The 24,074-nt window shown below is 37.6% G+C and overlaps 1 protein-coding gene across 6 annotated transcripts in view; it reads right to left on the minus strand.

Annotated features, from left to right (window-relative positions):
- Positions 1 to 24,074, minus strand: part of elmo1 (engulfment and cell motility 1 (ced-12 homolog, C. elegans)) — a 153,884-nt gene that overhangs the window by 64,070 nt on the left and 65,740 nt on the right. For all 6 annotated transcript variants that reach the window (XM_015357490.2, XM_015357487.2, XM_006635778.3 and 3 more), the window contains one exon: positions 18,383 to 18,491. In XM_015357490.2, coding sequence (XP_015212976.1) covers positions 18,383 to 18,491 — 109 coding nt within the window. The remainder of the gene's footprint in view (positions 1 to 18,382; positions 18,492 to 24,074) is intronic.

The following is a 24,074-nucleotide window of genomic DNA, read 5'->3' on the forward strand; positions in this document are numbered from 1 at the left end:
GTTCCGATGTAAAGGTAAAACTACTTTCTGATCAGGTCTGAAGCTCTTACCTATAATAGTTTAGGATATAAAATCTAGATGCATTATCTGACACATAAGGTTCAGAAAGCTTAGAAAGACACAATATAGAAATCTCCTGTCATATTCCACTAGAGGAATTCCCAACACACAGCAGCTGAAACCTGAATTTCTAATGCTATGTACAGTATGCTGCAGCAAAGGAGAAAAACACAAGCCCTGGTGTCAGAACACATCTGCATCCCCTTCTAAGCAACTTTTCAAAGCTAACTGTATGACTGGCTGCAACCTGGAATGCCCTTCTCCATCTGTCACTGTGCACGCAGATAAACAGCATCATATTTTGCATTTTGGCCCCTTAATTAAAAAAAAAAAAGACCTCGCTCAAAAAAAAAGACCCACAGCTTAAGAATAACTCAAGCTGCCATTTCTCAGAGCTGTTCCCTCTGACAGGCCGGAAGGTTGAGAGCCCTCCTGTGAAGGGCTGCCGTGACGTCTGTCACCACTAACAACAGCCAGGAAGAGCGCAAAGAGACAAATGGGACCTTGATAAAGTCACCTTCAAGCAAAATAAAATGATGAATGCATACTGAAACGTGTCACACTAATTATAATTAATATCTGGCTATGTGTGAATTTATTGCTTAAGTGCACAAATAAACTGTGGGATGTCAGGGACATATTGTGGATTCTAAAAGACTGCTTTAGGTAATTCTACGCTAGTGCAGAGAAAACGCATTATAATGATCACAGTGGCTGATCACATCCCCCAGTACAGTGACTCACATTTTCATGGTAGTTTTAACGTTTTGCAAGGCTTTATAAATAAGAAATCTCTAACAGCAAATGCACCAGACTTCATATTAATCTATTTGGTTGCTCTTCCAAGTGATCAAATTAATTGTTTTTGTATGGTCTTTAATACTAGAACACCAAAAGAGTTTTTTTTCCACAGGCATTCAGGATAAAAGAACAAAACATCCCTCGATAAGAATCAGAGTTTATCAGCCTCCATAACCTGTACTGAAACAAGCTCCACATGCTCTTTGAAATAGGCTTTCTTTGCTGCAAGTCTATTATACATACTGTACAGGAGTTTGAAACCCAATGAGAGCCATGAATAATGTAGTTCACCTGGTTTTGGAATAGTCATCTGTTTTTTTTACCATGTCAGCAAAGGGCAGAGAGCACATGACTACTTCACCCACTTGAATAATCATGTTCAAGATTAATGTTACACAGTCGTTATGCACAGATAATTATTAGAATTACAGAAGATCAAGGGTTTTGAAGATACATGCAATTTCTAATCAGGAGGTATGGTGGTGCAGTTATTAGCACTGTTGCTTTGCAGTGTTGGGGCCCTGAGTTCAATGTCGAAACTGAGATGCTGATCTGTGTAAAGCTTGTATGTTCTCCCCTTGTTACAGTGAGTTTCCTTTGGGTGTTTCAGTTCCCTCCCACAGTCCAAAAACATGCTGGTAGGCTTCTGTAAAACAAGATCTGGTGAGCATGTGAGTGTGTCTGTGTGCCCTGCAATGGACTGGCATCAAATCTATAGTGTATTCTGTATTTCGCACTAACCTGTACTGGATAAAGTAGTTTAGAAAATAAATCTACCGATCAATCATTCTCACTAGCTGGTCCAGACTATAATGTTGAATATGAGCAGCAATAGCTCAGATCTCTACCACGGACCTAATCATAAGCACAGAAGGTAGTCTCAGACAACAGTGCTTCACTTTATACCTCTTTACTGAACCGACATTGTAGGCCATAGAGTAGCATCTTACCATCAGATGTGCATGACGCAGTTGGGATATTCCAATAGCATTGTGCTTTAAACTGATGTTAAACCATGCCGTGGTCAGCCCGAACAAAAGTTCCTAACAAGAATTACTGCATTTCCCATGCAACAAAAACACTTACAGTATAAAAAAAATATGACTTAATATTAAAATATCATATTGGAGAAGGGGAACTTTGTTAGTTTCTTTCATTACAGACCTATAGTAAATGTGGTATATGAATTTTCTTTTGCTACACTGGTTGGTCTTAATATTTCATTGCTGCTTAGTCATGTGCACATACAGTACAGTACAAGCATTCTTCTCATGAGCTTTTTAAAAAGAAAATTCCTGCATGCACTCTAATGTAATGGTATGATTCACTCTATCCCCTTAAGATACTGCAGGGAAAAAAACATATTGCTCCACCATGAAAGTGTTTCTGATAGGATTAAGTGAAGGCAGGAGTGAAGGCTGGTGACCTCAGAGGCAGTGCTGTTTCAGGTAGCCATGCCATGAATTCCTCTAGTGCTGTTATGCCCTTTCAGGCGCACTGCTGTGTTTGTGTGACTTTGTCACATCTCTCCACTGTGAGAATCTTTGTTGAGTCTATATTAAACATGAAAGTGGTTTTATAGCCATGCTCAGACAAAAATGTACATCTTTGCACTAGCCAGTTTATTCTTTATACTAATGACTGAGTGAAAAGAAAGTCATTTAATTTGGAGAATGTGAGAGAATGATATTATTCTTATACAGCTATGCTTTGAGAGGACAATTGATGTGGGTCAGGCTTCGTGGTTTGCTTTACTCATTTTTTAATTTAATTTTAGAGTCTTCATTTCAAAATGAAGACAAAAAAGTTTTGATTTTAAATCCTTCCAGGGTATCACATCTTTCAAATCCCCATGATCATTTAAATATACTGTATGCATACCAAACGAGTATATTTTTAAAAGGCTTTATTGAAGGTTAGTCTGTTAAATTCATGTTTTGAAGCACAAGAAAAAGCTTCACTCTGAGAGGCACTAAGGGAATTCTATTGTGTGTGAAATAATTGGTGAAGGAAGTTGAATGCAGGTACTGTAGGTACAGCATGAAAAAACATCTGCCAGTTCTTCACACAAATGTTTGTAGTTAACAACCAATCCACATAGTGAATGGCAGTTCCCTGCAGTCTTCAGGAAACTGGATTATGAGATTTTCAGATAAATCAATTATAAAATAGTTGGCACGGTGCTACGGGAGACAGTTTGCAGCCTGTGTATCTGAAATAGACACCAGGTTGTTGCAAGCCGTACCAGGAATAAGTGACCTTTTCATAATGGTTTGATGGATGCCCATACATTCAGTCTCCACTAGCCTGTAACATTTCTATTTTCAAGAACAAAGGAAGAGGTCTTCTCAAAAGGAGATGGCAGTATTACAGTACTGATAATGTGGTACAGTATGTTCTGTACAAAACCGGTGTAATCAAGTCTCACTTTTAAAAGACACAATTCCTAAAAAAGATGCTTTTTTCCCCCATGGAAACCTGTAACAAATCTATTTATCTTTCTGAATAATGCAGAAAAAAGTATATCCAATGATTTAAGAAATCAAAGCTTTTTGGCAATCACAAGCATTGTAGAATACAGGAAAAAGTAAACCAGAAGGTATTTATGGAACCTGAACGTGTGGCGATCTTCAATTACAAATATCATTTCTTGGCTAAGAATTGATGTTAAACTCTTGAGGCTCTTTGTGATCACACGTACCTCAGTGTACAACCACATTCCCTATCAGGTAAACACTTGAGAGTATATACAGTACAAGAAATAAGAAAATTGCTTTTGGAAAAGGGGGACATGTTTCCTCAGATGGGAGTTCCTCACAACTTCCTCCTAACTTCTAAACATTGATTGGACAAAAAATGATTTCATGGTCTTCGGAGTCAGCTTTGGACAGACCTCATGCCGATTTGAAAAATAAGAAATCATCTGAAACTGACTCATTTGTACATAATAACTGCAGTGTCAATTGGGCTGCTGGAAATATCTTTCTTCCCGCATAAATATAAACAAGCCGTGAAACCAGGACCTTGATCTGCCTGCAATTTTAAACTGCATTTCGAAAAACAATTTAATGCAGGAAGGCAAGCAACCTGTACATAAAATGCAAGTATAATCAGGGAACAAATGGTGTATTTTGGCAGAACAGTTTGAAAAAACACAGGTATCACGTCCTATAAATCCTAGGGTTCACATGCCTGCCAATAACAAACATTCAAAATACAAGGAAACAAAGAGCCTCATTCACAAAAGGATGTCACACCACAAGGTGCACGATGTCCAATGTTAAGCCCTGCCATATAAAAACATTTTATCAATGAGACCCCCTTTGCTAGATAATGTTTTTAGCTGCAGGCAATATCTCAGCTGTTGAATGGTGCTCTCTGTGTAGTATTTACAGTAAGTGCTCTTCCCATGCTTGCATGGGATTTTGCCAGGAGCTTCAGTGTCCTGCATTCTTTCAAAGAATCTCTGAATTACCCCTGTGTGCTTCTATCTGCGCCCTGCAATAGGGCATCCAGGCTGCAGTCTTTCGGGGCTGTTTCTGTGTTGCCAGGACCCTTACCAGGAACAAGCAGTTTTCACTTAATGGAAAGAGAGACACTGGTGCATGAGGGAGATATGTGAAGGAGGCAAGACTACAACTCAGTGTTATGAATTGGTGGAGATTCAAAGGACTCTTTAAAAGCTTCTGTGGGCAGAACCATGAGGAGGGGTATCCTGTGGTTGGCAAGACAACATTCTGGGTTGGGTCAGGGGTAACAAATTGTTGGATATGCATGTTGCCTGTTTGAAAACAGGTTTGTTGATATCAGATCCAAGTTGGAAATGGGCTTCCCTAGTGGTCATAATTATTAACAAAGGGACTCCTGAGTGGCTTAATCAAAAAGGGGACTTACAGTATTCTGAGCATAGACTGAGATTACCATCAGGGAATTAAATTACCACAGCTCTTTCAGCTCGACTTGCAACATTGCAGTGATGTTAGTTGGGGATGTGCTGTTTCACCAACTGAAGCAAACCCTTCCTTGGCAACACTGTTGAGCTTGCGGTAAGTCAACAAATGAAAGCTCAAGGGGAAGGTGGGTCAGAGAAGCTCATTTGCGCTGTTTTCAGAACAGTAGTCACTGCTCTGAGGCAAGATGTAAAGAGGCAAGTATTATTCCAAATTGGCACGAAATGAAAACAAAAATGTGTTTAAATATGACTATTTGCTATATAAAAGTTCAATGTTTTCAATAGTACAAAGCTATTTACTAAGGTAATCAGGATTGTTAAAATACTGTTCTATGAGACTTGTTTCTATCTTTAAAAACACCATGCTTTGTTTCACCTTGACAAATGGAAACCTTTTTATATGAAGCTTTAAAAAAAAACAATAAATCTTGAAAGTATGGACTGAATAACTGCAGGATAAAGTACCCACCTAATTCAATAGCAACAAAGTAAACTAACATTACTTATGAAGGAACAAGTAAAGGTTTATTACATGCTGAAAACTGTATTCCTCTTTCGGGTGTGAGGCACCATAGCCGAAACATTGTGTTTCCTTTCTTCTCTTTTCAGCATGGAATAAACCTTTACTTGTTCCTTTTCAGCCTACGCATGCTGACGCAGCTACCTACTTTAACATTACGCTTCATTTAAATGACCGAAATCACCAAATTACTGTTATCTACAACAAAGAGTTTGTGTTGTTTTTACGTTTTGTAAAAAAAGACCTAAGATGAATAATTCAGCCATCTCACATAACATCTTCAAAGCAGTTGCTGAATATAGTCTCAATCATATAAGATAATGCAAACCATGAGTTATGATGTATTTCACACTGCCAGACAAAATTACTTCTTGTGGTCAACATAATAAGATAAAAGGCAGTTTGCATTACTAAGTAGTACAGAAAAGTACAAAAAAGCCTTACAAGCAGTATTTCCCAATTAACCACCAACTGTTACTAATTCTACAATCTGTATCAATCACAGGCAGCAATTCGCCACTAATGCCTCTGTCCTGTTGATAAATCGGTCTATTATCATTTGAATTCATATGCAAAATTTCAACTTCTTTGGAAATATAAATAAGAGGGAAAAAAAGCAATGCTAAAATGGAAATAATAATAATTCCTTACACTTATATAGTACTTTTCTAGACACTCTGCTCAAAGCACTTTACAGGTAATGGGGACTCCCCTCCACCACCACCAATGTGCAGCATCCACCTGGATGATGCGATGGCAGCCATAGTGCGCCAGAACACTCACCACACATCAGCTATTAGTGCAGAGGAGAGCAGAGTAATGAAGCCAATTCATAGATGGGAACTATTAGGAGGTGAATGGGAAAGTTGGCCAGGACACCAGGATAACACCCCTACTCTTTTCAAAAAATACCCTGGGATTTTCAATGACCACAAACAGTCAGGACCTCGGTTTAACAGGTACATCACATCCGAAGGACAGTGCCTTTTTACAGTATAGTATCCCCATCATTATACTGGGGCATTAGGACCCAGACAGACCACAGGGTGAGCACCCCCTACTGGCCCCACTAACACCTCTTCCAGCAGCAATCTTAGCTTTTCCCAGGAGGTCTCCCATCCATTTGCTGACCAGGCTCACAGCTTCAGTGGGCTGGCAGTTGTGAGTTTCAGGGTGATATGGCTGCTGTTATTCATTATTTCAGAGGGCTATTAAAGAGGAGGCTCAACATTTTTTTAGACAATCTTGCATATTGAAGAAATGATTTAGTATTGAGTTCACAGCAAAAATTATCTTTCTGTCATACGGATGAATATTAAAGAGGAACAGGAGTAAACTTTACAGCTGATGATTACAATGCCATCACATATCCTCACAAATGAATAAAACACCCAGAGGAAATACCTGCCCTTTGTAAACCCAGTTAATTAGTTTTTTCCCCCTTGTGCCTGTATATAGTGTCTCTTGAAACTCTTCAGCTACATTACTACTTTCATTCTGACCTGGAATGAGCTGAAATGTCTCCATTGAAGGCAGGATACTTTGGAGCTTTAATAAGGCAATAGTAAAAACTGTCAGTCGATTAGCTCTGCTATTTGCCAAGTCTCAGTCTCATCCAGTGCATAATGAAAAAATATTAATCAATAGTTAAGGATGCTCAGGTTGCTCTAGATTCCAAATATAACTTTATACATAAGAACATTAAAATTTTACAAATGAAAAGAGAGAATTTGGATCATTTGTCTTTTGAAAAGCTGAGTGACCCAAGGATCCAGCAGTTTCTTGAAAGAAGAGTTTTAGGTTTGACAAAATAGTTAGGGTAGCACTCCAGACTCTCAACCTTTGTACGGAAAAATTGCCTCATGTCGTCCGTTTTAAATGCACTTCCCCTTACTACCAATTATGCCCTCTTGCTCGTCTTTCACTACTGATTCTAAGTCCAATAAGTCAATTAAGTTGACTTTCTCAATGCTTTTAATGAGTATTGGAATCTGCCCCCTTCGCTGTCTTCTCTTTTCAGGACTAGATTAGTCAGTTCTTTTAACCTCTGACAGCACTGATTAAGTTAAAAATACTTTTAACTACATATTCTAACACCTCATTTGCCCACATTGGCTAGAAGGTGCTGCATCCACATAAAAAAGTCTCTTTCATAGGTAGAGTCTTCAAGGTTAGCGTCTCCTGGTTTTCCCCAACTTTATTTTCCAGATGTCGGCCTTTTCTTGAATTTGCTGTAAATCTTTTTAATTAACTTTACAGTTCCTACAGTGTTTGATAATCCTCCTATTTGAGGAAAAATAATGTATCTAGTGTACAAATGATATTACAGTCCAGATCACTTATATAAATTAGAAAGAGCAGTGGTCATAGTACAGATCCTTATAGCACTCAGCTAATTATACCACCCCGATTTGAACATTCATTCCTTACTGGTATTCTGTTTTCTACCCTCTACTTCGATCATATTTTTGATCACCTTTATCAAAAGTCTTCTTAAAATCAATGTACATACTGTATATCCATGTTGTATATGCTCTGTTCTTATGCAATGCTGCTGTCGCTTGTTCAAAGAATTATATGAAGACCTATCTTTTGTAAACCCATGTTGTGTTCCCTTAAAACCTACTGACATGTCGATGACAAACCCCTGGCCTGAGTAATTTTGGAAGCATATTATTAATCTAGGATTGTGAATTCATCTCAATAGACTAAAGATTTAGATTGAGCAACTGAACTGAATGCCAAGGTATCGGACAAAGTACAACTGTTACATATTTTCAAGAATTCAGAAAACCCTATTTGAACAAAATATACAAACCGAGCAGAAACCTTGAGCACTGATGTATCCAAAATTGTTTTTACATTAATGAGTAAAGTAATTATAAGTAAATTAAAAATGATAAATAATAAATTAATATTTATACCAGAAGGCATGCACAGACATCCCTCAATCACACAGATAATTCTGAGCTCAATACATTCCCAGGACCATGAAGAAATTTCAGGTCAGGAGACCGATGTTCAAGTAAGATATCTCCCAGATCTGTTAGGCTATTGAATGTTGGATGCTTTGACTTGGACATTACTGAAATGACATTTATGAGAAAAGTAATGAGATCAACTATATGTTGCAAAGAATGAGATTATGTTTAGATTGGAATTTTGTCTGTAAGACAAAAACATGTGACAATCTTCACATTTAGAAAAACACTCAGCAGTTTGTCAGATGTCTTCTTACACTTAAAAAAAACTATGAAGAGAACTTATACCACTGATACTATGCAACAGCTCATAACTTCACAAGAGGCAACTGTATTGCACAAGTGCAGAGAGACAAACCGCAATTAAACCAATTTTACTTATTTTTGCTTGAAGTCAATGACTTTGGTAATATCAAATGAAATATAAATATAAAGAGCAGTGATTTTGGCAAACCATACAGTAACTGGAAGTAACAAATGTGCTAAAACAGGCATTTTATTTTACTCTGCAAAGTGCAACAGTAGCATTATCCAATCTCATCTGTACACTATTGCACTGATAGTGGAGCTACAATCTACTGTACCTTCAGTGAAGCTCTGCCTGTCAAATGTTTATGGACAGACTTAGGCCTGTCTCTAATTGTTTTGATATTCCTCTCTGCAAATCACTACATGACGAACACGATTTTCTACAAGCAGCTAATGCAGGAGAGTTAGAGCAAGTTTATATGGCAGACATGTGGGCCATCAGATTCCTTCTCCTTTGAGACGTAGACCTCAAAAGTGGCAGGCAAAACAGAAGACATAGTCCACACAGGTCAGCTTAGCACAGTGAAAGTGTAATCAAGTGCGAAGAATCCAAAGGAAAACTTACCGCTCAGAAATATCCTGTGCATTTACATGTTTAGCTTTCTGACCACTGACTAAGGTTCTGGCTGTTGCATTGCCACATAACAGACGGCACCAAACAGAATTGCGTGCCGATTCTGTTATCTCAATAATTATCACCAATAATAAGTGATCAGGCAAAAAAGGATATGTTACTCTATTTTACTTCAACTTAGCAACCCTGGATTGTATTCCATGCCATACCTCCACTCCTTAGCTAGTTCTGAATACTACAGTTCGGTATTTATTTATAATCCAACCCTGTTCAAGAGAAAACTTTTGAAAATATTCCACAAAAAGTGCAACTGGCAAAAAAAAAAATGCTTCTATCAGAAGCACGGGTCTTAAAAGCCAGACATTACATTTTAATAAGGGATTACTTCCTGCTCATTTCCTTTAATTTAATTTTAGTGTCTGAGTGGTGAAGTGCACAGTCTCAGATTAAAGTGCATCCCAGACTTTCCTTGCTTTCTAAATGATTTATTGTGAACAGAGGAGGGTGTTATCAATGTTTCAGGCCATTCCCGTAATTACTTTGAGTGTAGTTGAATGTATTACCTATTAAAGAAAAACATTGTTTTTAGATTGGTGCAATACTTCAGAGGAAAAGAAAATTCTTCGGAAATAAAGATGAAAACATCATTCTGGAGCAAAGGTGTGACGCAGAAACCACTTTAAACTTTTCAAACGTAAAGCTAACACAGGGACTTGAACTGATGTTGCAGAACTCTGAACATTTTTATTAAGTCAGCAAACATTTTTTTTCCTTTTAGTTATAGCCCACCAGTTTCATGGCAAAATGTATGCCAATTGATATATTAATAATCTTGCTAACAAAACTAAACCACTGATTTCCATTGCCTTTCTCTGACGCAATGATGTGAATGATGAGAGACAAACAAAATACTTTTACTCATAACACTCATGTGGGAAACGTAGTTATGATCAATTTTACAAGTGGTCTTGTTAGATTTCCAATTTCAGTTCTTTCTCATTTATGTCTCCTGTCCGACACCTTCTTTCAACACACATGTGGACTCTCGCCAATATTGCTTTTCTAAATTATTCTTTATCGTTTCAATTCTAACACCTGTAGGGGCGAAGAAAATTGGCCAGGTGACTGAATGCAGCACCTTATTCCCAACAGCCTTCTAGGAAGGGTGATTCAGACGGGGATCATCTTGTCTGGACTTAATGTCCACATACAGTACATTCCAAACAAAAATCCCGATCTTTTTTGCAGGTTTACAAGTAATAGATTAATAGCAATAACAATCCACCTATTGGAGACTTGTAAATGTTCTACAGAAGTACAGTACAGGTATTTCCTTCGTGGCTACACATTCATTGTCATTAAATTAAGTACTACGATGCCCGTTGTGTCAGCTAAGAGCCGAGAGGAAAAACAACTGCGGTCTTTGTTTGGCCCTGAACTTAATCCTTCCTCTGTGGTTACATGACACTGGTATGCACCACATCTACTCTGATGTTAACATGCAGTCCATTACAGCACAAGCCTTTCACAGCACACCCCCATTACCATCTGCACCATTAAAGCTCAAACAGACCCATCAGCACTTGGACCACGACAGCACATGCCTTTAAAAGTGTTGCCTCAAAACTTCCAAGGACCAGTGAGAGCCTTCATCGGTGCAGCACCTTCACCACATAGTCTGAAGGTCCTTTTTTTACAGAATGGGTAATGGGAGTGTGAAACAAGCTACACAGCCATGTTGCGGAAGCTCATACGCCTTGATTTATTAACAAACGGATCGATTAGATCCTTGGACTAATTAGGTACTTGCAATCAAATACACTAGATAGGCTTTTTAATATTTTCTCTTCTTATTCAATAAATATTTTGCCAGATGACCATATTTTCTACAAATGGAAATTCAGTACTGGGGCAGCACCACTTCAGATCTTAAGAACCACAAAATCTTCTGATTTTCTTCCCATCTGAGGTTAATAATTGTCCATTCGTCCATTTTGCCGGTTTCAGCCAATTCAGGGTCAACGGGGGAGCCGGAGTCTATCCCAGCAAGGTACAGGTGCAAGGCAGCATGAACCCTCAATGAACGGGATGCCTCTTCCTAGAAACCAATTAACCTACCAGTATGTCTTTGATTTCCTCTCTGTGAGAGGAAACCAGAGCACCTGGAGGACACTCACGGGAACAGAGGGAGAACATTCAAACTCCACGCGGAACCAGAATTGTACCGAGGACTCCAGTGTTGCTATCCACTGTGCCACTCAGAATGACTGTCTTAATGATTTAATAACTCGATTTTTTCAGAGGGATGAATTTGTATGAATTGTAACACATTGAATCAAAAAAGTATCATTATGACTTGCAGGTCACATCTTGCCCACACTTAATTTTTTTAACCACAGGATTTAAACCCTCTCACTCCCTTCACTGGTGTGGCCCAAAAGAAGAGTAAGGACATGATATAATACTAAATATTTCCAAAAACATTTTTTGCATTCAAATTCCCCATGTACACTCGCAAATTACAACAGTCGGTGAGTATGAATAAAGGGCAAAATAATAACAGGAAAAACAAGAAATAGCTCCAAATATGTATTTAATTGAGCAGAATATTACCTACATTTGAAAACATATTTGTCAGATTATTTCAAGTGCGTGCGACTACCAGCTGAACTCATAAGGCACCTGAGTTAGGAATGTGTCCTTCATGCAGCAGTGATATTATGACTATTAATGACTTTAATAACCAAAATTAAGTTCACATCAGCTTCAGGCCAAAAACAAGTTGAACAGCACTGATGGCAGAGGGTTCATTACCCTAATGGGTGAGCATGCCCTGCTTGTGCACAGGCATGAAACGTGACATCTACATCCCAGTGGGCTCTACAGACCTCTCATTCCAATCCTCTACTTAAAAGGAGTCAAAGCCCCTGGCAACAACCAACATGTCAAAACTTGCAAAAAGCAAATATCAACAATTTATTTAACAGCAGTGCTGGTTTAATAGACGCCCAAATCCTCATTCCCTCCTCTCCACCCCAGAGCAATGTCCACAGGTTTAGCTCCAAAGGCCTTGGCAATCTCTACTACAAAAAAATGAGGAAAACTATTCACAGGTTTTCATCCTCTTAAATGCACATATTTGCGGTTAAAGAAATCTGTGTATTTTATAAGTTTATTAGCACTTCACAAGTTACTACGCTGTAGTTTAAGGGCATAAAACTATTAACAAGAACAAAATTGTAATGGGTTACTCAATAGATGGAAATCTAGGTTTCATGTTCTGGTAAAAAAACACATATAATGTATAAGAAATTGGCATTCTGAGGAGCATTATTCAGTTTTACACAGAGGTTTAGGACACATTTTTAGTATTTCATGTAAATTTAAAGAACATGGGTTTAACAAACTTTGTCATTACAAGTACACCTGCTGTCATTGTGTGTGATGCAAAGTGAAAGGCTCCTCTGGCTCCTGCATTATCAGTCATAGAATGGCCACAGTATTGCACATTGTTGTAATATAACGTCTAGGGACTTGATTCGGAACATTTGAAAAAATCTAAAATCCGTTTAAAACCCAGGTGGTGTAGGCGCATTCATCATTTTCATCTGGTTGTGTAATCATCAGCTGATATGTCCTGCATAAAGCTTCACAATGCTTTGGCCTGGGCAGTCTTGTGAAAATATGTCAGAAGGTCATTGGTGCTAACCTTCTAGCCCTCTCCTCCATCTATCATTCATGTGTTTTGCGTAAAGCAATATCCATCTGTGATAATCCTTCACACCCATTGTTTAATACTTTCCAGTTACTTCCATCAGAATGCAGATACCGACTCTCCAACCCCCAAACTAACAGATTTCAGTTTTCATTCATACCTGTAGTCATGTCGTTACTTGACACTTGACATTCTATGTAAATATGTATGTATATTGTTGTTCCTGTCAGGTATTTTTCTTCTGTCAGTATGTATACCAACACTGCTGCTGTAAACAACAACTTGGAGATAATGCATTTTAACTATCTTAAAATGCAGTAGATGTGTTCCAACTGACGTTAACTTGTTGACTGCAGTTAAATAAAAAACTCAGAGCACTTCCAATTCTTTCTAGATGAAAAACACGTGAGCTTTTTAGAAGGTCTTTTCTGAATTCTTGGTCATCCATTTCTTGCAGACCTAACAAGCATAATCAAAAACTTACTCGAATGAATTAGTAGTTAACACAGCACTGGTCCATTTGCACTACATTCTCATGAATAATGATCGATTTCAGCAACATTTTGTGAACGAAAATACTGCTTTAGCAATACTCTAATCCTGCAGTTTTGCCTCAGAAAGTCTTTTGGAATTACTGCTAATTTGGCATCTGTGCACCAGTGTTACAACTATTTTTTTTGCTTATCCTTATTTTTTGTGCAGTGATTTCTTGATTCTCAGGGATCCTGAAATGTGTACAGTATCTGTAGCCTGAGTCTCTTGTGACTCAGAAATTCTTGCTGACCACCTCTATTCCTGAGTTCTTAAGACCGATCCCTAGCTTGTATGTCCCATGATGCAGTCGTTTGACCTATATTTAGATGCTTTAGCAACACACACACTTAAGATTGCCTAGTGAAGCAGAGATGCACCTGGATCCCTACTGCTGTCATATCAGAGTAATCCCAAGAGAAAGCAGAACCACTGGAATAAGAAATCCAAAATGAGACTTGGGTCGCACCTGCTGCCTTCACACTTCCGACCTATATTAAAACAGAGGATGAGGCCCATGCGAACTTTTCAAAATTTACAAAACACTTGCAGTTTATTGCTTTGGTCTAAGAAAATCTGTTTTAACACTGTCAATGCATTTCTAAATGCTGTACTGTGTGCCCCGATGGTCTTTAAATCTGATATTCCTGGCAGCGTAACGTTTTGTGCTCTTCTCACTTTGATGCTCAGACTCAATACGCAGTCACCTTAAACCTACAGAAGCTCTCCCATGCCTCACTCACGTGTCCCAGGTTGTGCGTTCCCAGCTGCTGGCACATCTTTCCCTCGTGCTCTGCCACCATTGACTTTACTCACTCATACCGTTCCACCTGATGCATCTTCTCATTCTATGCCTTGCATTTACAGAGTGAGGGCCCCTTCACTACACCCCTGCTCTCTGGACCACTCATTGCCAGAGGCCAGTGGACAGACAGACCCTTTTCTACTGATGCCCACACCTTACTGTTCTTACACATATACCTCATTCCCTCCTCTCCACCAAACCAAAACTTTTTTCTCTTTAACCTCTCTCTCATACAAATAAAAGAAAACACACAAACTTCCACAACATGACAATTTTCTCTTTTTTTGCGAACTAAACAGTTCTATACACATATAATACCGGTGTGGCTCTGTTACTGATTTTTTTTTATTTTCATTTTTTTAAGTTAAAAAGGATACAAAGGCAGGCTCAAGTAAAAAGAAAGAGACAGAATTCCGTCAACCGAACCTCTCCCGCACCAACATCATCAGTTTCTTTTTGCCTTTGTATATCTGTTTCAGGTTATCACCATCAGTGGTGCCCTCACACAAACACCACCACATAACCACTTCCTGAGCCTTCTCTCTCTCTCCAAGTGGGAGGACCCCATTACCCCACCTTACACTGTGGCACACGCCTCACAATAGCACTCCCTGGACAGCCCTGCTCTCTCTTACCAGAACAGTCTGCCATCCCTATAAACAATCAGGCCCCTGTCATTTCCTAATCTCCTCTGGAATCGTCCTCTGGCTCTTACTCCCCCTTTTGGGGTTCCTTTCATGTTCTACACATCAATCCCCTCCATGATTGATGTTGAAAACCCTCTCCTATTCGGGGTTCCTTCAATGATCTCAATAATGATTTTCTTCCCATTCTCCTCCATGCCCGTTGCTACCTCCTTTCCCCCTCATCAGGGTAACGCTCATGGCAGCCTGCTGCGTTTAGCCCGGCAGCTCTCACAGCTGTAAGGGGGGACCTGACCTGTTGTCATGTCCACTCCACTCTGAAGCTAACCTGAGACTGACAGCCCGGCTTGACCTCCAATCAGGGGGGTACTCAGCCGGCTTTTAAAGACCTCCCATAGCTGAGTCTCATTAACTCGTAAGCTCCACTCAGCTGCTAACTTTGCTAACAAGAGCTCCACCAACTCAAGGATCCCACACACCTGATGGCATTACATAGCATATACTGTACATGTCAGAACAACATACAGGAGCCTCCAAAAATATAAATGTCCTCAATAAACTCTAATTAGAAGTCTTTAAGTCTTTTAATACGAGTGTGTATTTAGTATTTGTATAGAAACAGAAAGACTTTCCAATTTAAAAAATACTGTGTATAAACAAAATAACTGTCAAAAATGTTTAATCAATTTCTATATTTCTTGTAGTTTTTGAACGCGCAGAAAAATGCTGACGCATATTTTCTTTGCTCAATCAACTTTTAGTGACAGTGTGTCAAGGAAATCAATACATTTTGAGGCTAAGGCTTCTAAAAGAGCACCAGTATGAGAGCCCAGAAATAACTAGTGTAACTAGAGAAGCAACATTATCTGAAGTTCTGACATCATTAGTTTAATTAGTCAAAGATGTTCACCTAAGAGGTTAGTTCCCGTGACAGTTTTCAGAATAAGAGTTGTGGGTGCAAATTAATTTGAAAAATGCAAATAAAGCAAACAATAGAAAATCGGAAACATCTACCCCCAAGGCATTCAGTCAGTATTCATAAAGGTAGGCTGGAGTTTTTCAAGATTTTTTTTTCTATTTAGTAAAATATGTTCCAGTTTTGTTTCTCCTTAGGTGTGGTTAAGCCAGGAATAAAGCTCTACAATTTAGCCACAAGCTGCAACGTATAAATTATTCATTAGGATAAATTAGGTAACCCACCACTGCATTCATCTCTTTGTTTAATAATTTAATCTATTTCAAACAATACCTATAAAAACACCTATAACCGAGTTCTCAGCCAGTTATAGAAGCACAAAGCTTCCTCTGGCTTTACATCTGTCACTGAACAGATAGGGAACAGAAACAAAGCTTCTGGATATATTAATCAACAGGCTTATTAATAGACATTTTGGACCATATTTCACAGCATAATCTAAATAATATGCAAATTTAAATCTCTTTTTTTACTGATATTAAGTCATACTAGACAAATACTGTAACCTCAATAAAATATTACAGGGGCAGAAACATCCTTGTATCAGCAAAATCACAGATTCTTGGTTACCCAACAGATATACATTTACACCAATGACCTAACGACCCTTACATAATAATGAAAAAATCTCAAACAGAGTCCCTTATCATTTTGTTTGTGATGAACGAATGTGGTGGACTACTTAGGAATGAAATGTGCATAGGTTTACTGAAAAGTAGAATGCGTTCCTTTTTAATATACCATTTAATAAGATTTCAGAATAATTTAATGAAGTCTTTGGCATACATTTTAAAATTCATGAACCATGTCTCAATCTGTTCACTTATAATAAAGTGAACTAGATAAACTAAATAAGTAACTAATGTTTACACAACTAAATCAGCCATAAAGAATTTTCATTAATGTATGACTTTGAGATGCACAGAAAGGATCATTTACTGAAGTATTTAGTGAGTATATCATGTACAAATTATTTCTCTAGTCATAAAATGTTAAAAAGCAGAGTGACAGAAAAGGATTTTCTTATATTAGTATCTGAATATTATGAAACCACACGGCTTCTAAATCTTATGCCTCAAAATTAGTTATGTGGCTGACAAATATTTTAGGAGAACATTCTTAGTGAAAGAGCATTTGACACTTCATGGTTATATCTGGAAAAAGATTTTTCATTGTGACATAATTATGTATAATACAAATGTACGGTATTTACTGTAACATTTACTGTAACATTTGGATAGCATGATTCGTTTTTAATTAGTTATTCTTAAAAGGATGTTTCAATCATTCACGGCAAAAACTCTTTCAGTTTGAACTGACAATGTAAAACTGTTTTATTTTCTTCATAAAAACAAAGTAAATAACTTTACTCTTAGTAACAAGGACAAAATTGGACATTCAATCAATAATTTGAATCCCTTTACAGATCATAAATTCTTCCACATGGCTCTGAGGGATCGGTCAAACACCCAGATAGGTGTAAGGTACATTGACATACAGATAATTGCTGGATTAATGCAGAGGTGACCAAGACTGACTCTAATCTGCAATTTATCTGAACACCCATTGCCTTGACAATACAGATCAGCTATGCAGCTTAGGAGAAAAAAGGCTAACATTAGGCTCGCTTAATTATTTATTGACTGAATCCAATGGAATTGTATAATAGACCCTTTTATCCTAACAGCATGAGACACTGAATGTGCAAGTATTTTCTTACAGTCTGCCAAATGGTCTTCAGGTTTTATTTTTCTTTATAATGCAATGACTTTGCTATAGTAACTACTGGCTCACCCCTGGCGCACCTGATGCAATTTTGTGCTATCAAGTGGGCTTTCCACAAGAGATATCACTAAATGTAATTTCAATGCTATTCCAGTCTAATGGCTAAGAAGACACACTGAGGAGGGTGAAACTGAGTAAAATAACAGATGAAACAATTCTCACTACATCACAAACCTGATTTTTTTCTACTATTAAAAACATTTTATACTGGATTCTTCAATTCCTACAAAGGAGAAAGAAAGCTAAAACAACTTGCAATTGATATTTGCCCTCCGTCCCCTCATTAGGGATCTTTTAACCAGAGACTAATTAAAACCAGTAAAATAACATTTTTAACAGAAGATGGTTCCGTTTTTAAGCCCCAAACTTTAATTGAACTAGAAAGGATATGGGGAAGAGGATTAAGTGAATCAGGAAAATGGCTATAACTGGAATTCATGTTAACACCATTCTACTTTCATGCTAGTGTTAAGGGATCATTGAAAGACTCATGAGCTGAAAAAGCAGATCACCTCTAAGCTTGTTCTTAACAGAACAACTAACAAGTTGACAACTAAAGCAATTACTTTTTAAAGGTGTCATTTTTTCTGGAACATAACAGCCAACCTTCCAGGGCTTTTCCAGATGAGCATCAAGGCAAGGTACTGTCCATGCTAATGATTACCTGGAAATGGGTTGAAGGCCCATCTATGTTCAAATGCCCCCACATTTCTGATAATTTACACTTACGTAGTTCTCCGACTTTGAGGATTTCGCAAAGCATCTTGGTGAGCTCAATGCTGCTTCGGCCGAAAGGGCACTCGTGTTTGTCCTCCCGGCTGCTGTTTTCTAGAACAATCTGAAGCAAAAAGAATGAAAGAGTCTCAAGGAAAATGCAGAACGCCCGTCATGTTGTATAGGAATGAGGTACAGTTATAAATCAAATTTGGAAAGCCGTTCAAAGCATAATTAGCAGCCAAAAGATGGCACCGATATCAAGAGCAAGATGGTTTCCAACACTAATATGTCACCATTTTGTGCACAACAACCACCTCTAGGGGTATAATCTTCTTTCTGTAAAATCATTTTGCATTACAAATTGTTTCTTCTTTCCTGATCCTACAAATAAATTGTGGTATTTGCGATTTTACATGCCAGTCGGTACTTTCCAACTTAATCCATAAAGTGTATGAATCCCCCTACTGATATTTTTAAACAAAGATTTCTCTTGAACCACACCTGAGAGAAAATGCAGTTTTGTTTGGTCTCACTGGTATTGATGTTCTTCCAAACCCCATACTGTACTACTACAAATTTGTGATAACAAACCTGATCTGGTTTTAACTGTAATGAGGAGCTGAATATAGGCTAGCCTGTCCCTAGTCCACATCTAGATAAATCTGCAATATTCAACTGGTCAAGACTGTTACCAATTTTCTTTTATAATGGACTTTCTTGTATGTTATATAAAGGTAATACCTAAAATATCCATGTTGCATTTTGCCATTCGTGGCCTGCAGCATTAAAGGGGAACTATAGTCACAATTTCTCAAACCACTCAGACCACTTATCAAAACTCAGTGTTAAAATAAATGAATTGACAGTATCGCAAAATTCCATTAACATGAAAAAGAAACACTTACATTTCAAACCTGTGGAAGCATTCTCGATTTAAAATGTACTGTCAAAACACCTAAATATATTTGCGACATATGTTTATATTTGAGACATATTTCAATTAAAAAGTGGAGTGATTTAATTTATCAGTCAAAGTCCATTGTTAAAGAAAGTCCATTAGCCTGTCAATAACTAACTCTAATGTTCAATGTACACTATAAAAATAAAAAATTGATGCCTCTATCATACATGGTGTCCTTCAAACTCAATCACAGATGAAAAACCTTCACCCTGTGCATAATCGCAAAAAATGTAACTAGAAGCCTATTCTTAATTACCTTCTCAGATTTGAAATAATACTAATGTGGCCTTGGTTTATAAGCACTAGCTGTAAGTTAAACCCCCTGCTGAAATAAGAATTCCTAATGTGTATAAGTGATGTGCTGTATAAAGAGCTCGGCAAAGATATGCCCCATGCTAACTACCAAAGATTAATGAACACAATTTTGTGCCACTTGTGAAGATTTGTAAGTCTGCCATTGTGCTCAAGATGAGAAAATGTCAGTTTTCTTCATACAAATCTTAAGAATAAACCGAAAAACCGTGCATGAAAAGAATAACTCGTATCAAAGAAAGAGAAACTGTTTTAGAAAATAATGTAATCTTTCTCCTTTAATCTACTCATTCAGGGGCTAGTCATCATTCAATTGAATTACATAACATTTATAGGTTTGAAAAATTCTGAAAAGGCATTTCGTTTGCAAATAAGATGTAAGGTTCAACTGGGTTCATGATTAAAAATGTAAAATATCACACAGACTTAAGTAATAATGAGATTTCTTCAGCTCAGGATTTTCTCTTGAGGCAACCCAAATATTATCACATTAATTATTTTAAAAAGGTATTGGGCCTTTGGGAACTGTGTCATAGCGTGAATCAACAGGGTGCATCACAAAAAGGAATGTCAGGAATACATCACATTTCTAAAGCTTCCTGACTACTTGGTTTTAATGAAAATACCACCTGAAGTCTTTATATCTGATTCATGTAGAGCTTTTCAGTCTAATACTTGTCATCTGTTGTTGACAATAACAGATCAGAAATCAAGAGCTCAACATCTCCATCTTGGAAAATGTGATGAAAGCCAAATATCACTATGCTACCTAACAGCAAGCCATCTTAGTCTTAAAGGCCAGAGTCTCAATGCCACAGTCCATGAAATATTTACTAATCTTGACAGAATTTTCTAATTCTGCTCATTCATTCAGACAAATGGACAAGATAAAGCCTTTACGTATAACAGCACTGCTGTCTTTTATGAAACCAGTAGCACATCTTCGTGTATTTCATGTTGTATAAAACATATGAGTAAAACTTTAGATAAGAGGCTGCACTTGGCATATATAAATGTTTTATAAATCAAATATATTTACAATGTATTAAAATCAATATAAATGTGATTAAAAATTATACTACAGATTAATGGGTCTAACACAATTATTTCTTAAATTAACAATGTCATGAATTTATACATTTCTTCTCAACATATAGTAAAACCCTCAATTTCAAACATATGACCAAACAGCAAAATAAACATTTCCTTAAACAGTTAATGAGAAAACATAATTGTATCAAAGCCCACAAAGATTATCCTGTATACTGCCTTCAGGGAACAAACACAGGCCTGTTAAATAATTAATATAAACACTTATTTTAGATGTTAAGTGTTTGGGCAAGATCGGTTCTAATGATGTTACCTTCATTTTAAGAAAATACAATAATAACAGCTTTAAAAATATTGTCTTCTCAACCTAAAAAAAAAGCCGTAGCCAGTTGTGAAGATCATATTGGTAGGGAAGTGGTTTTATTTCCTTTTGTAAAAATGTCAGATCTTATAATGGCTTCATAAGGAATCACAATCGAAATAGCTATTAAAGAATACTGGATGCCTTCTGCTTTATCACTGAAAACAGCCTGGGGCAGCCATTGGCAGAAGATATAGAAAAATGAAATGGATTTTTCCATATACTGTACTGTACTTGTGGTGTGAGCTTTTCTAAGCAGGTACAGTATGATAATGAAACAGTGATACAGTTAACCAAATACACTATATTTTAATAATGGGCAGGCAAGTTTAAGAAACTGCATTTAACTTCATTGTGTCTTGTCAACCTGTCAACCTCAGGCACAGTAGATGAAATGTCATTGTAGACTAAATATTAAAATTTAAATTTATTTAATTTTTAGAAAGAGAGTATCACTCAATTTCAAAATTACAGAGTCCTTTTATTGAGAACTGGATAAATCCTGCTAAAAATTCTCCATGGACTAATTTAAAAAGTCTTTTAAAAAATGCAATAAAATATTTTAGTACAAGAAGTCACTTCATAAATAAATGTCAAACCTAACACGCTCACAAAAAACATTTGTCATCTGCTGGCAGACAATTGTATTTAATTCAGGCCAAAAGAGTAGAACATATTCTTCACTAAGCTAAGCAGGTGTGAGCCTGGTCAGTACCTGGATGGGAGACCTCCTGGGAAAAACTAAGGTTGCTGCTAGAAGAGTTGTAAGTGGGGCCAGCAGGGGGCGCTCACCCTGCTGTCCATGTGGGTCTTAATGCCCCAGTATGGTGATGGGGACACTGTACTGTAAACAGGCGCCATCCTTCGGATGAGACGTAAAACCGAGGTCCTGACTCTCTGTGGTCATTAAAAATCCTGGGGTGTTTCTCGAAAAGAGTAGGGGTGTAACTCCGGCATCCTGGCCAAATTTCCCATTGGCCCTTACCAATCATGGCCTCCTAATAATCCCCATCTATGAATTGGCTTCATTTCTCTGCTCTCCTCCCCACTGATAGCTGATGTGTGGTGAGCGTTCTGGTGCACTATGGCTGCCGTCGCATCATCCAGGTGGATGCTGCACATTAGTGGTGGTGGAGGGGAGTCCCCATTACCTGTAAAGCGCTTTGAGTGGAGTGTCCAGAAAAGCGCTATATAAGTGTAAGCAATAATATTATTATTATTACTAATATGTAATTGTTTTCTAATTGTGATCTGCTACTCTAATCATTTACTGTGCTCATGGACACTCACTAAAGTACAATGGTATAGATTAATGATGTATGTACACCACTAAGCATGGACCTGTGCCTTGCAAGAATATTCATATCCTTCCTATGGTGTTTCATATTGTGACGTTATTGTTTCCATTGGCGGACACACAAGCTACCAGCCTGTGACAGTGTCCGTTGAAAATATTTTTAGAAAGCAAAGCACTTTCCTTAGGCTTACCTTTTACATTTTCCTTTGTTTAGCCTTTCTCTGATCCTTTGCAGCAAGTCCACATATAATATATTTGCTGCAGCTATAAGCAGTTTCTTCAGTATAAATAAAATGCAAAATTTAAACTGCCAAACCCATTGTGTTTGTAAGTTGATTCCCAAACTAAGCAAAATGTAAGTATCAGGGTCTTCGGGGTTGTGAAGTCAACAGGATTTTTGTTAATGCACTAAATGCCATTCATTTGATTCTTGTTTTCAACACTGCCTAAAACATAAGGAATAATAAGCAGAGACTGTTCAGTCACCAAGACAAATAGATGCTTTGTATTGGAAAAATTAACACCAAATCACAACCCTGACCTTTCTTCATAGCATGGGTTAAAATAATACTGTTAACTCTACAATTTGGGTATCCTGGCTCCAACTAAACTACATTCCATTTCTGGGCCAGCAAACTGCACATCAGTTTCGTCACTATAAACATCTGAGTGAGGACTACAGCCGGAGTGATCCAACACTTCTCTCTTCCAGTGTCATCTCCCCTAATAAGGGAGATACATAAGGGCAGAGTTCCCAACTTTCAGGAGTCCTGGGGGAGAGCCAAGGGTTAATGTGCTTCTCTGTTCTGTTGCCAGTTCTCATTATCTTCAGTCTATTGTCCAAGTTCTGAATTAAAAATGTTGAATGCATGCATACGTACACGGATTCGTCACAATACTGAACGTGTTTTTATGCAAAAAAACACACTTTGAACTTGTACAAATTGTTCCCGTTGGGGTTTTAAAACCATTTACAGAAACTTCAAAGAATTTGGTTTTTAATTTCCTAAAAGACACTAACAAGTATTGGCGGACCATGTTGTCAAAAATGATTGTTTCCAGAGCGTCTTTACAGTACTTTACTTCTTTGGAAAAGAGTTATCATGCGTCCATTTGTGACTAAGGTACTGCGTAGCATGGCTGAAGGCTATTATGTGGCCCATTGGCTGTTTGCTTTATACAAAAATGGAAAAAAATTAGCATGTAAAAAAAATAGGGACTACATTGAAATGAAAGTATACAGTATCCTATCTTAGCATTAGGATATGTCTAATGCAAAAAAAAAACTTCAACAGCACCTTGTTCTGAGCTTTATTCTGTGTTACAACACAGAGACACCATTTTGGAAGACTATCTGGTTAACCAATATAAAGAGTTTCTCAGAAATGGCAAAAGGTATGATTCTAGACCACACGGTCAAGATTAATTTCTCTCTTGTTTCAGCATCTCGACAGCAGGCAGATGTCTGAGGATGAAAGCAACACTGGAAGATTTAAGTTTTTAATTAAGCCTCTAATGAATTAAAGCAGGTTGTTCTTGAAAGAAAGTACAGTTGGGTACTGACATCTGTGAATTTAGCATTCACAAATTTGCTCTTTCCCAATCTGGCCTGCATGACGGGGTCTTGTATGGAAGTAGAGCAGAGTGGGATGAATCCATGCCGAAGGCTGTCAAGTGCAGCTTTCAAATTAGCAGCGCAATGCGCCAGGATCATGAGGTGAAC

Source organism: Lepisosteus oculatus, chromosome 10 (assembly GCF_040954835.1).
Source record: "Lepisosteus oculatus isolate fLepOcu1 chromosome 10, fLepOcu1.hap2, whole genome shotgun sequence".
In the NCBI taxonomy this organism is placed as follows: domain Eukaryota; kingdom Metazoa; phylum Chordata; class Actinopteri; order Semionotiformes; family Lepisosteidae; genus Lepisosteus; species Lepisosteus oculatus.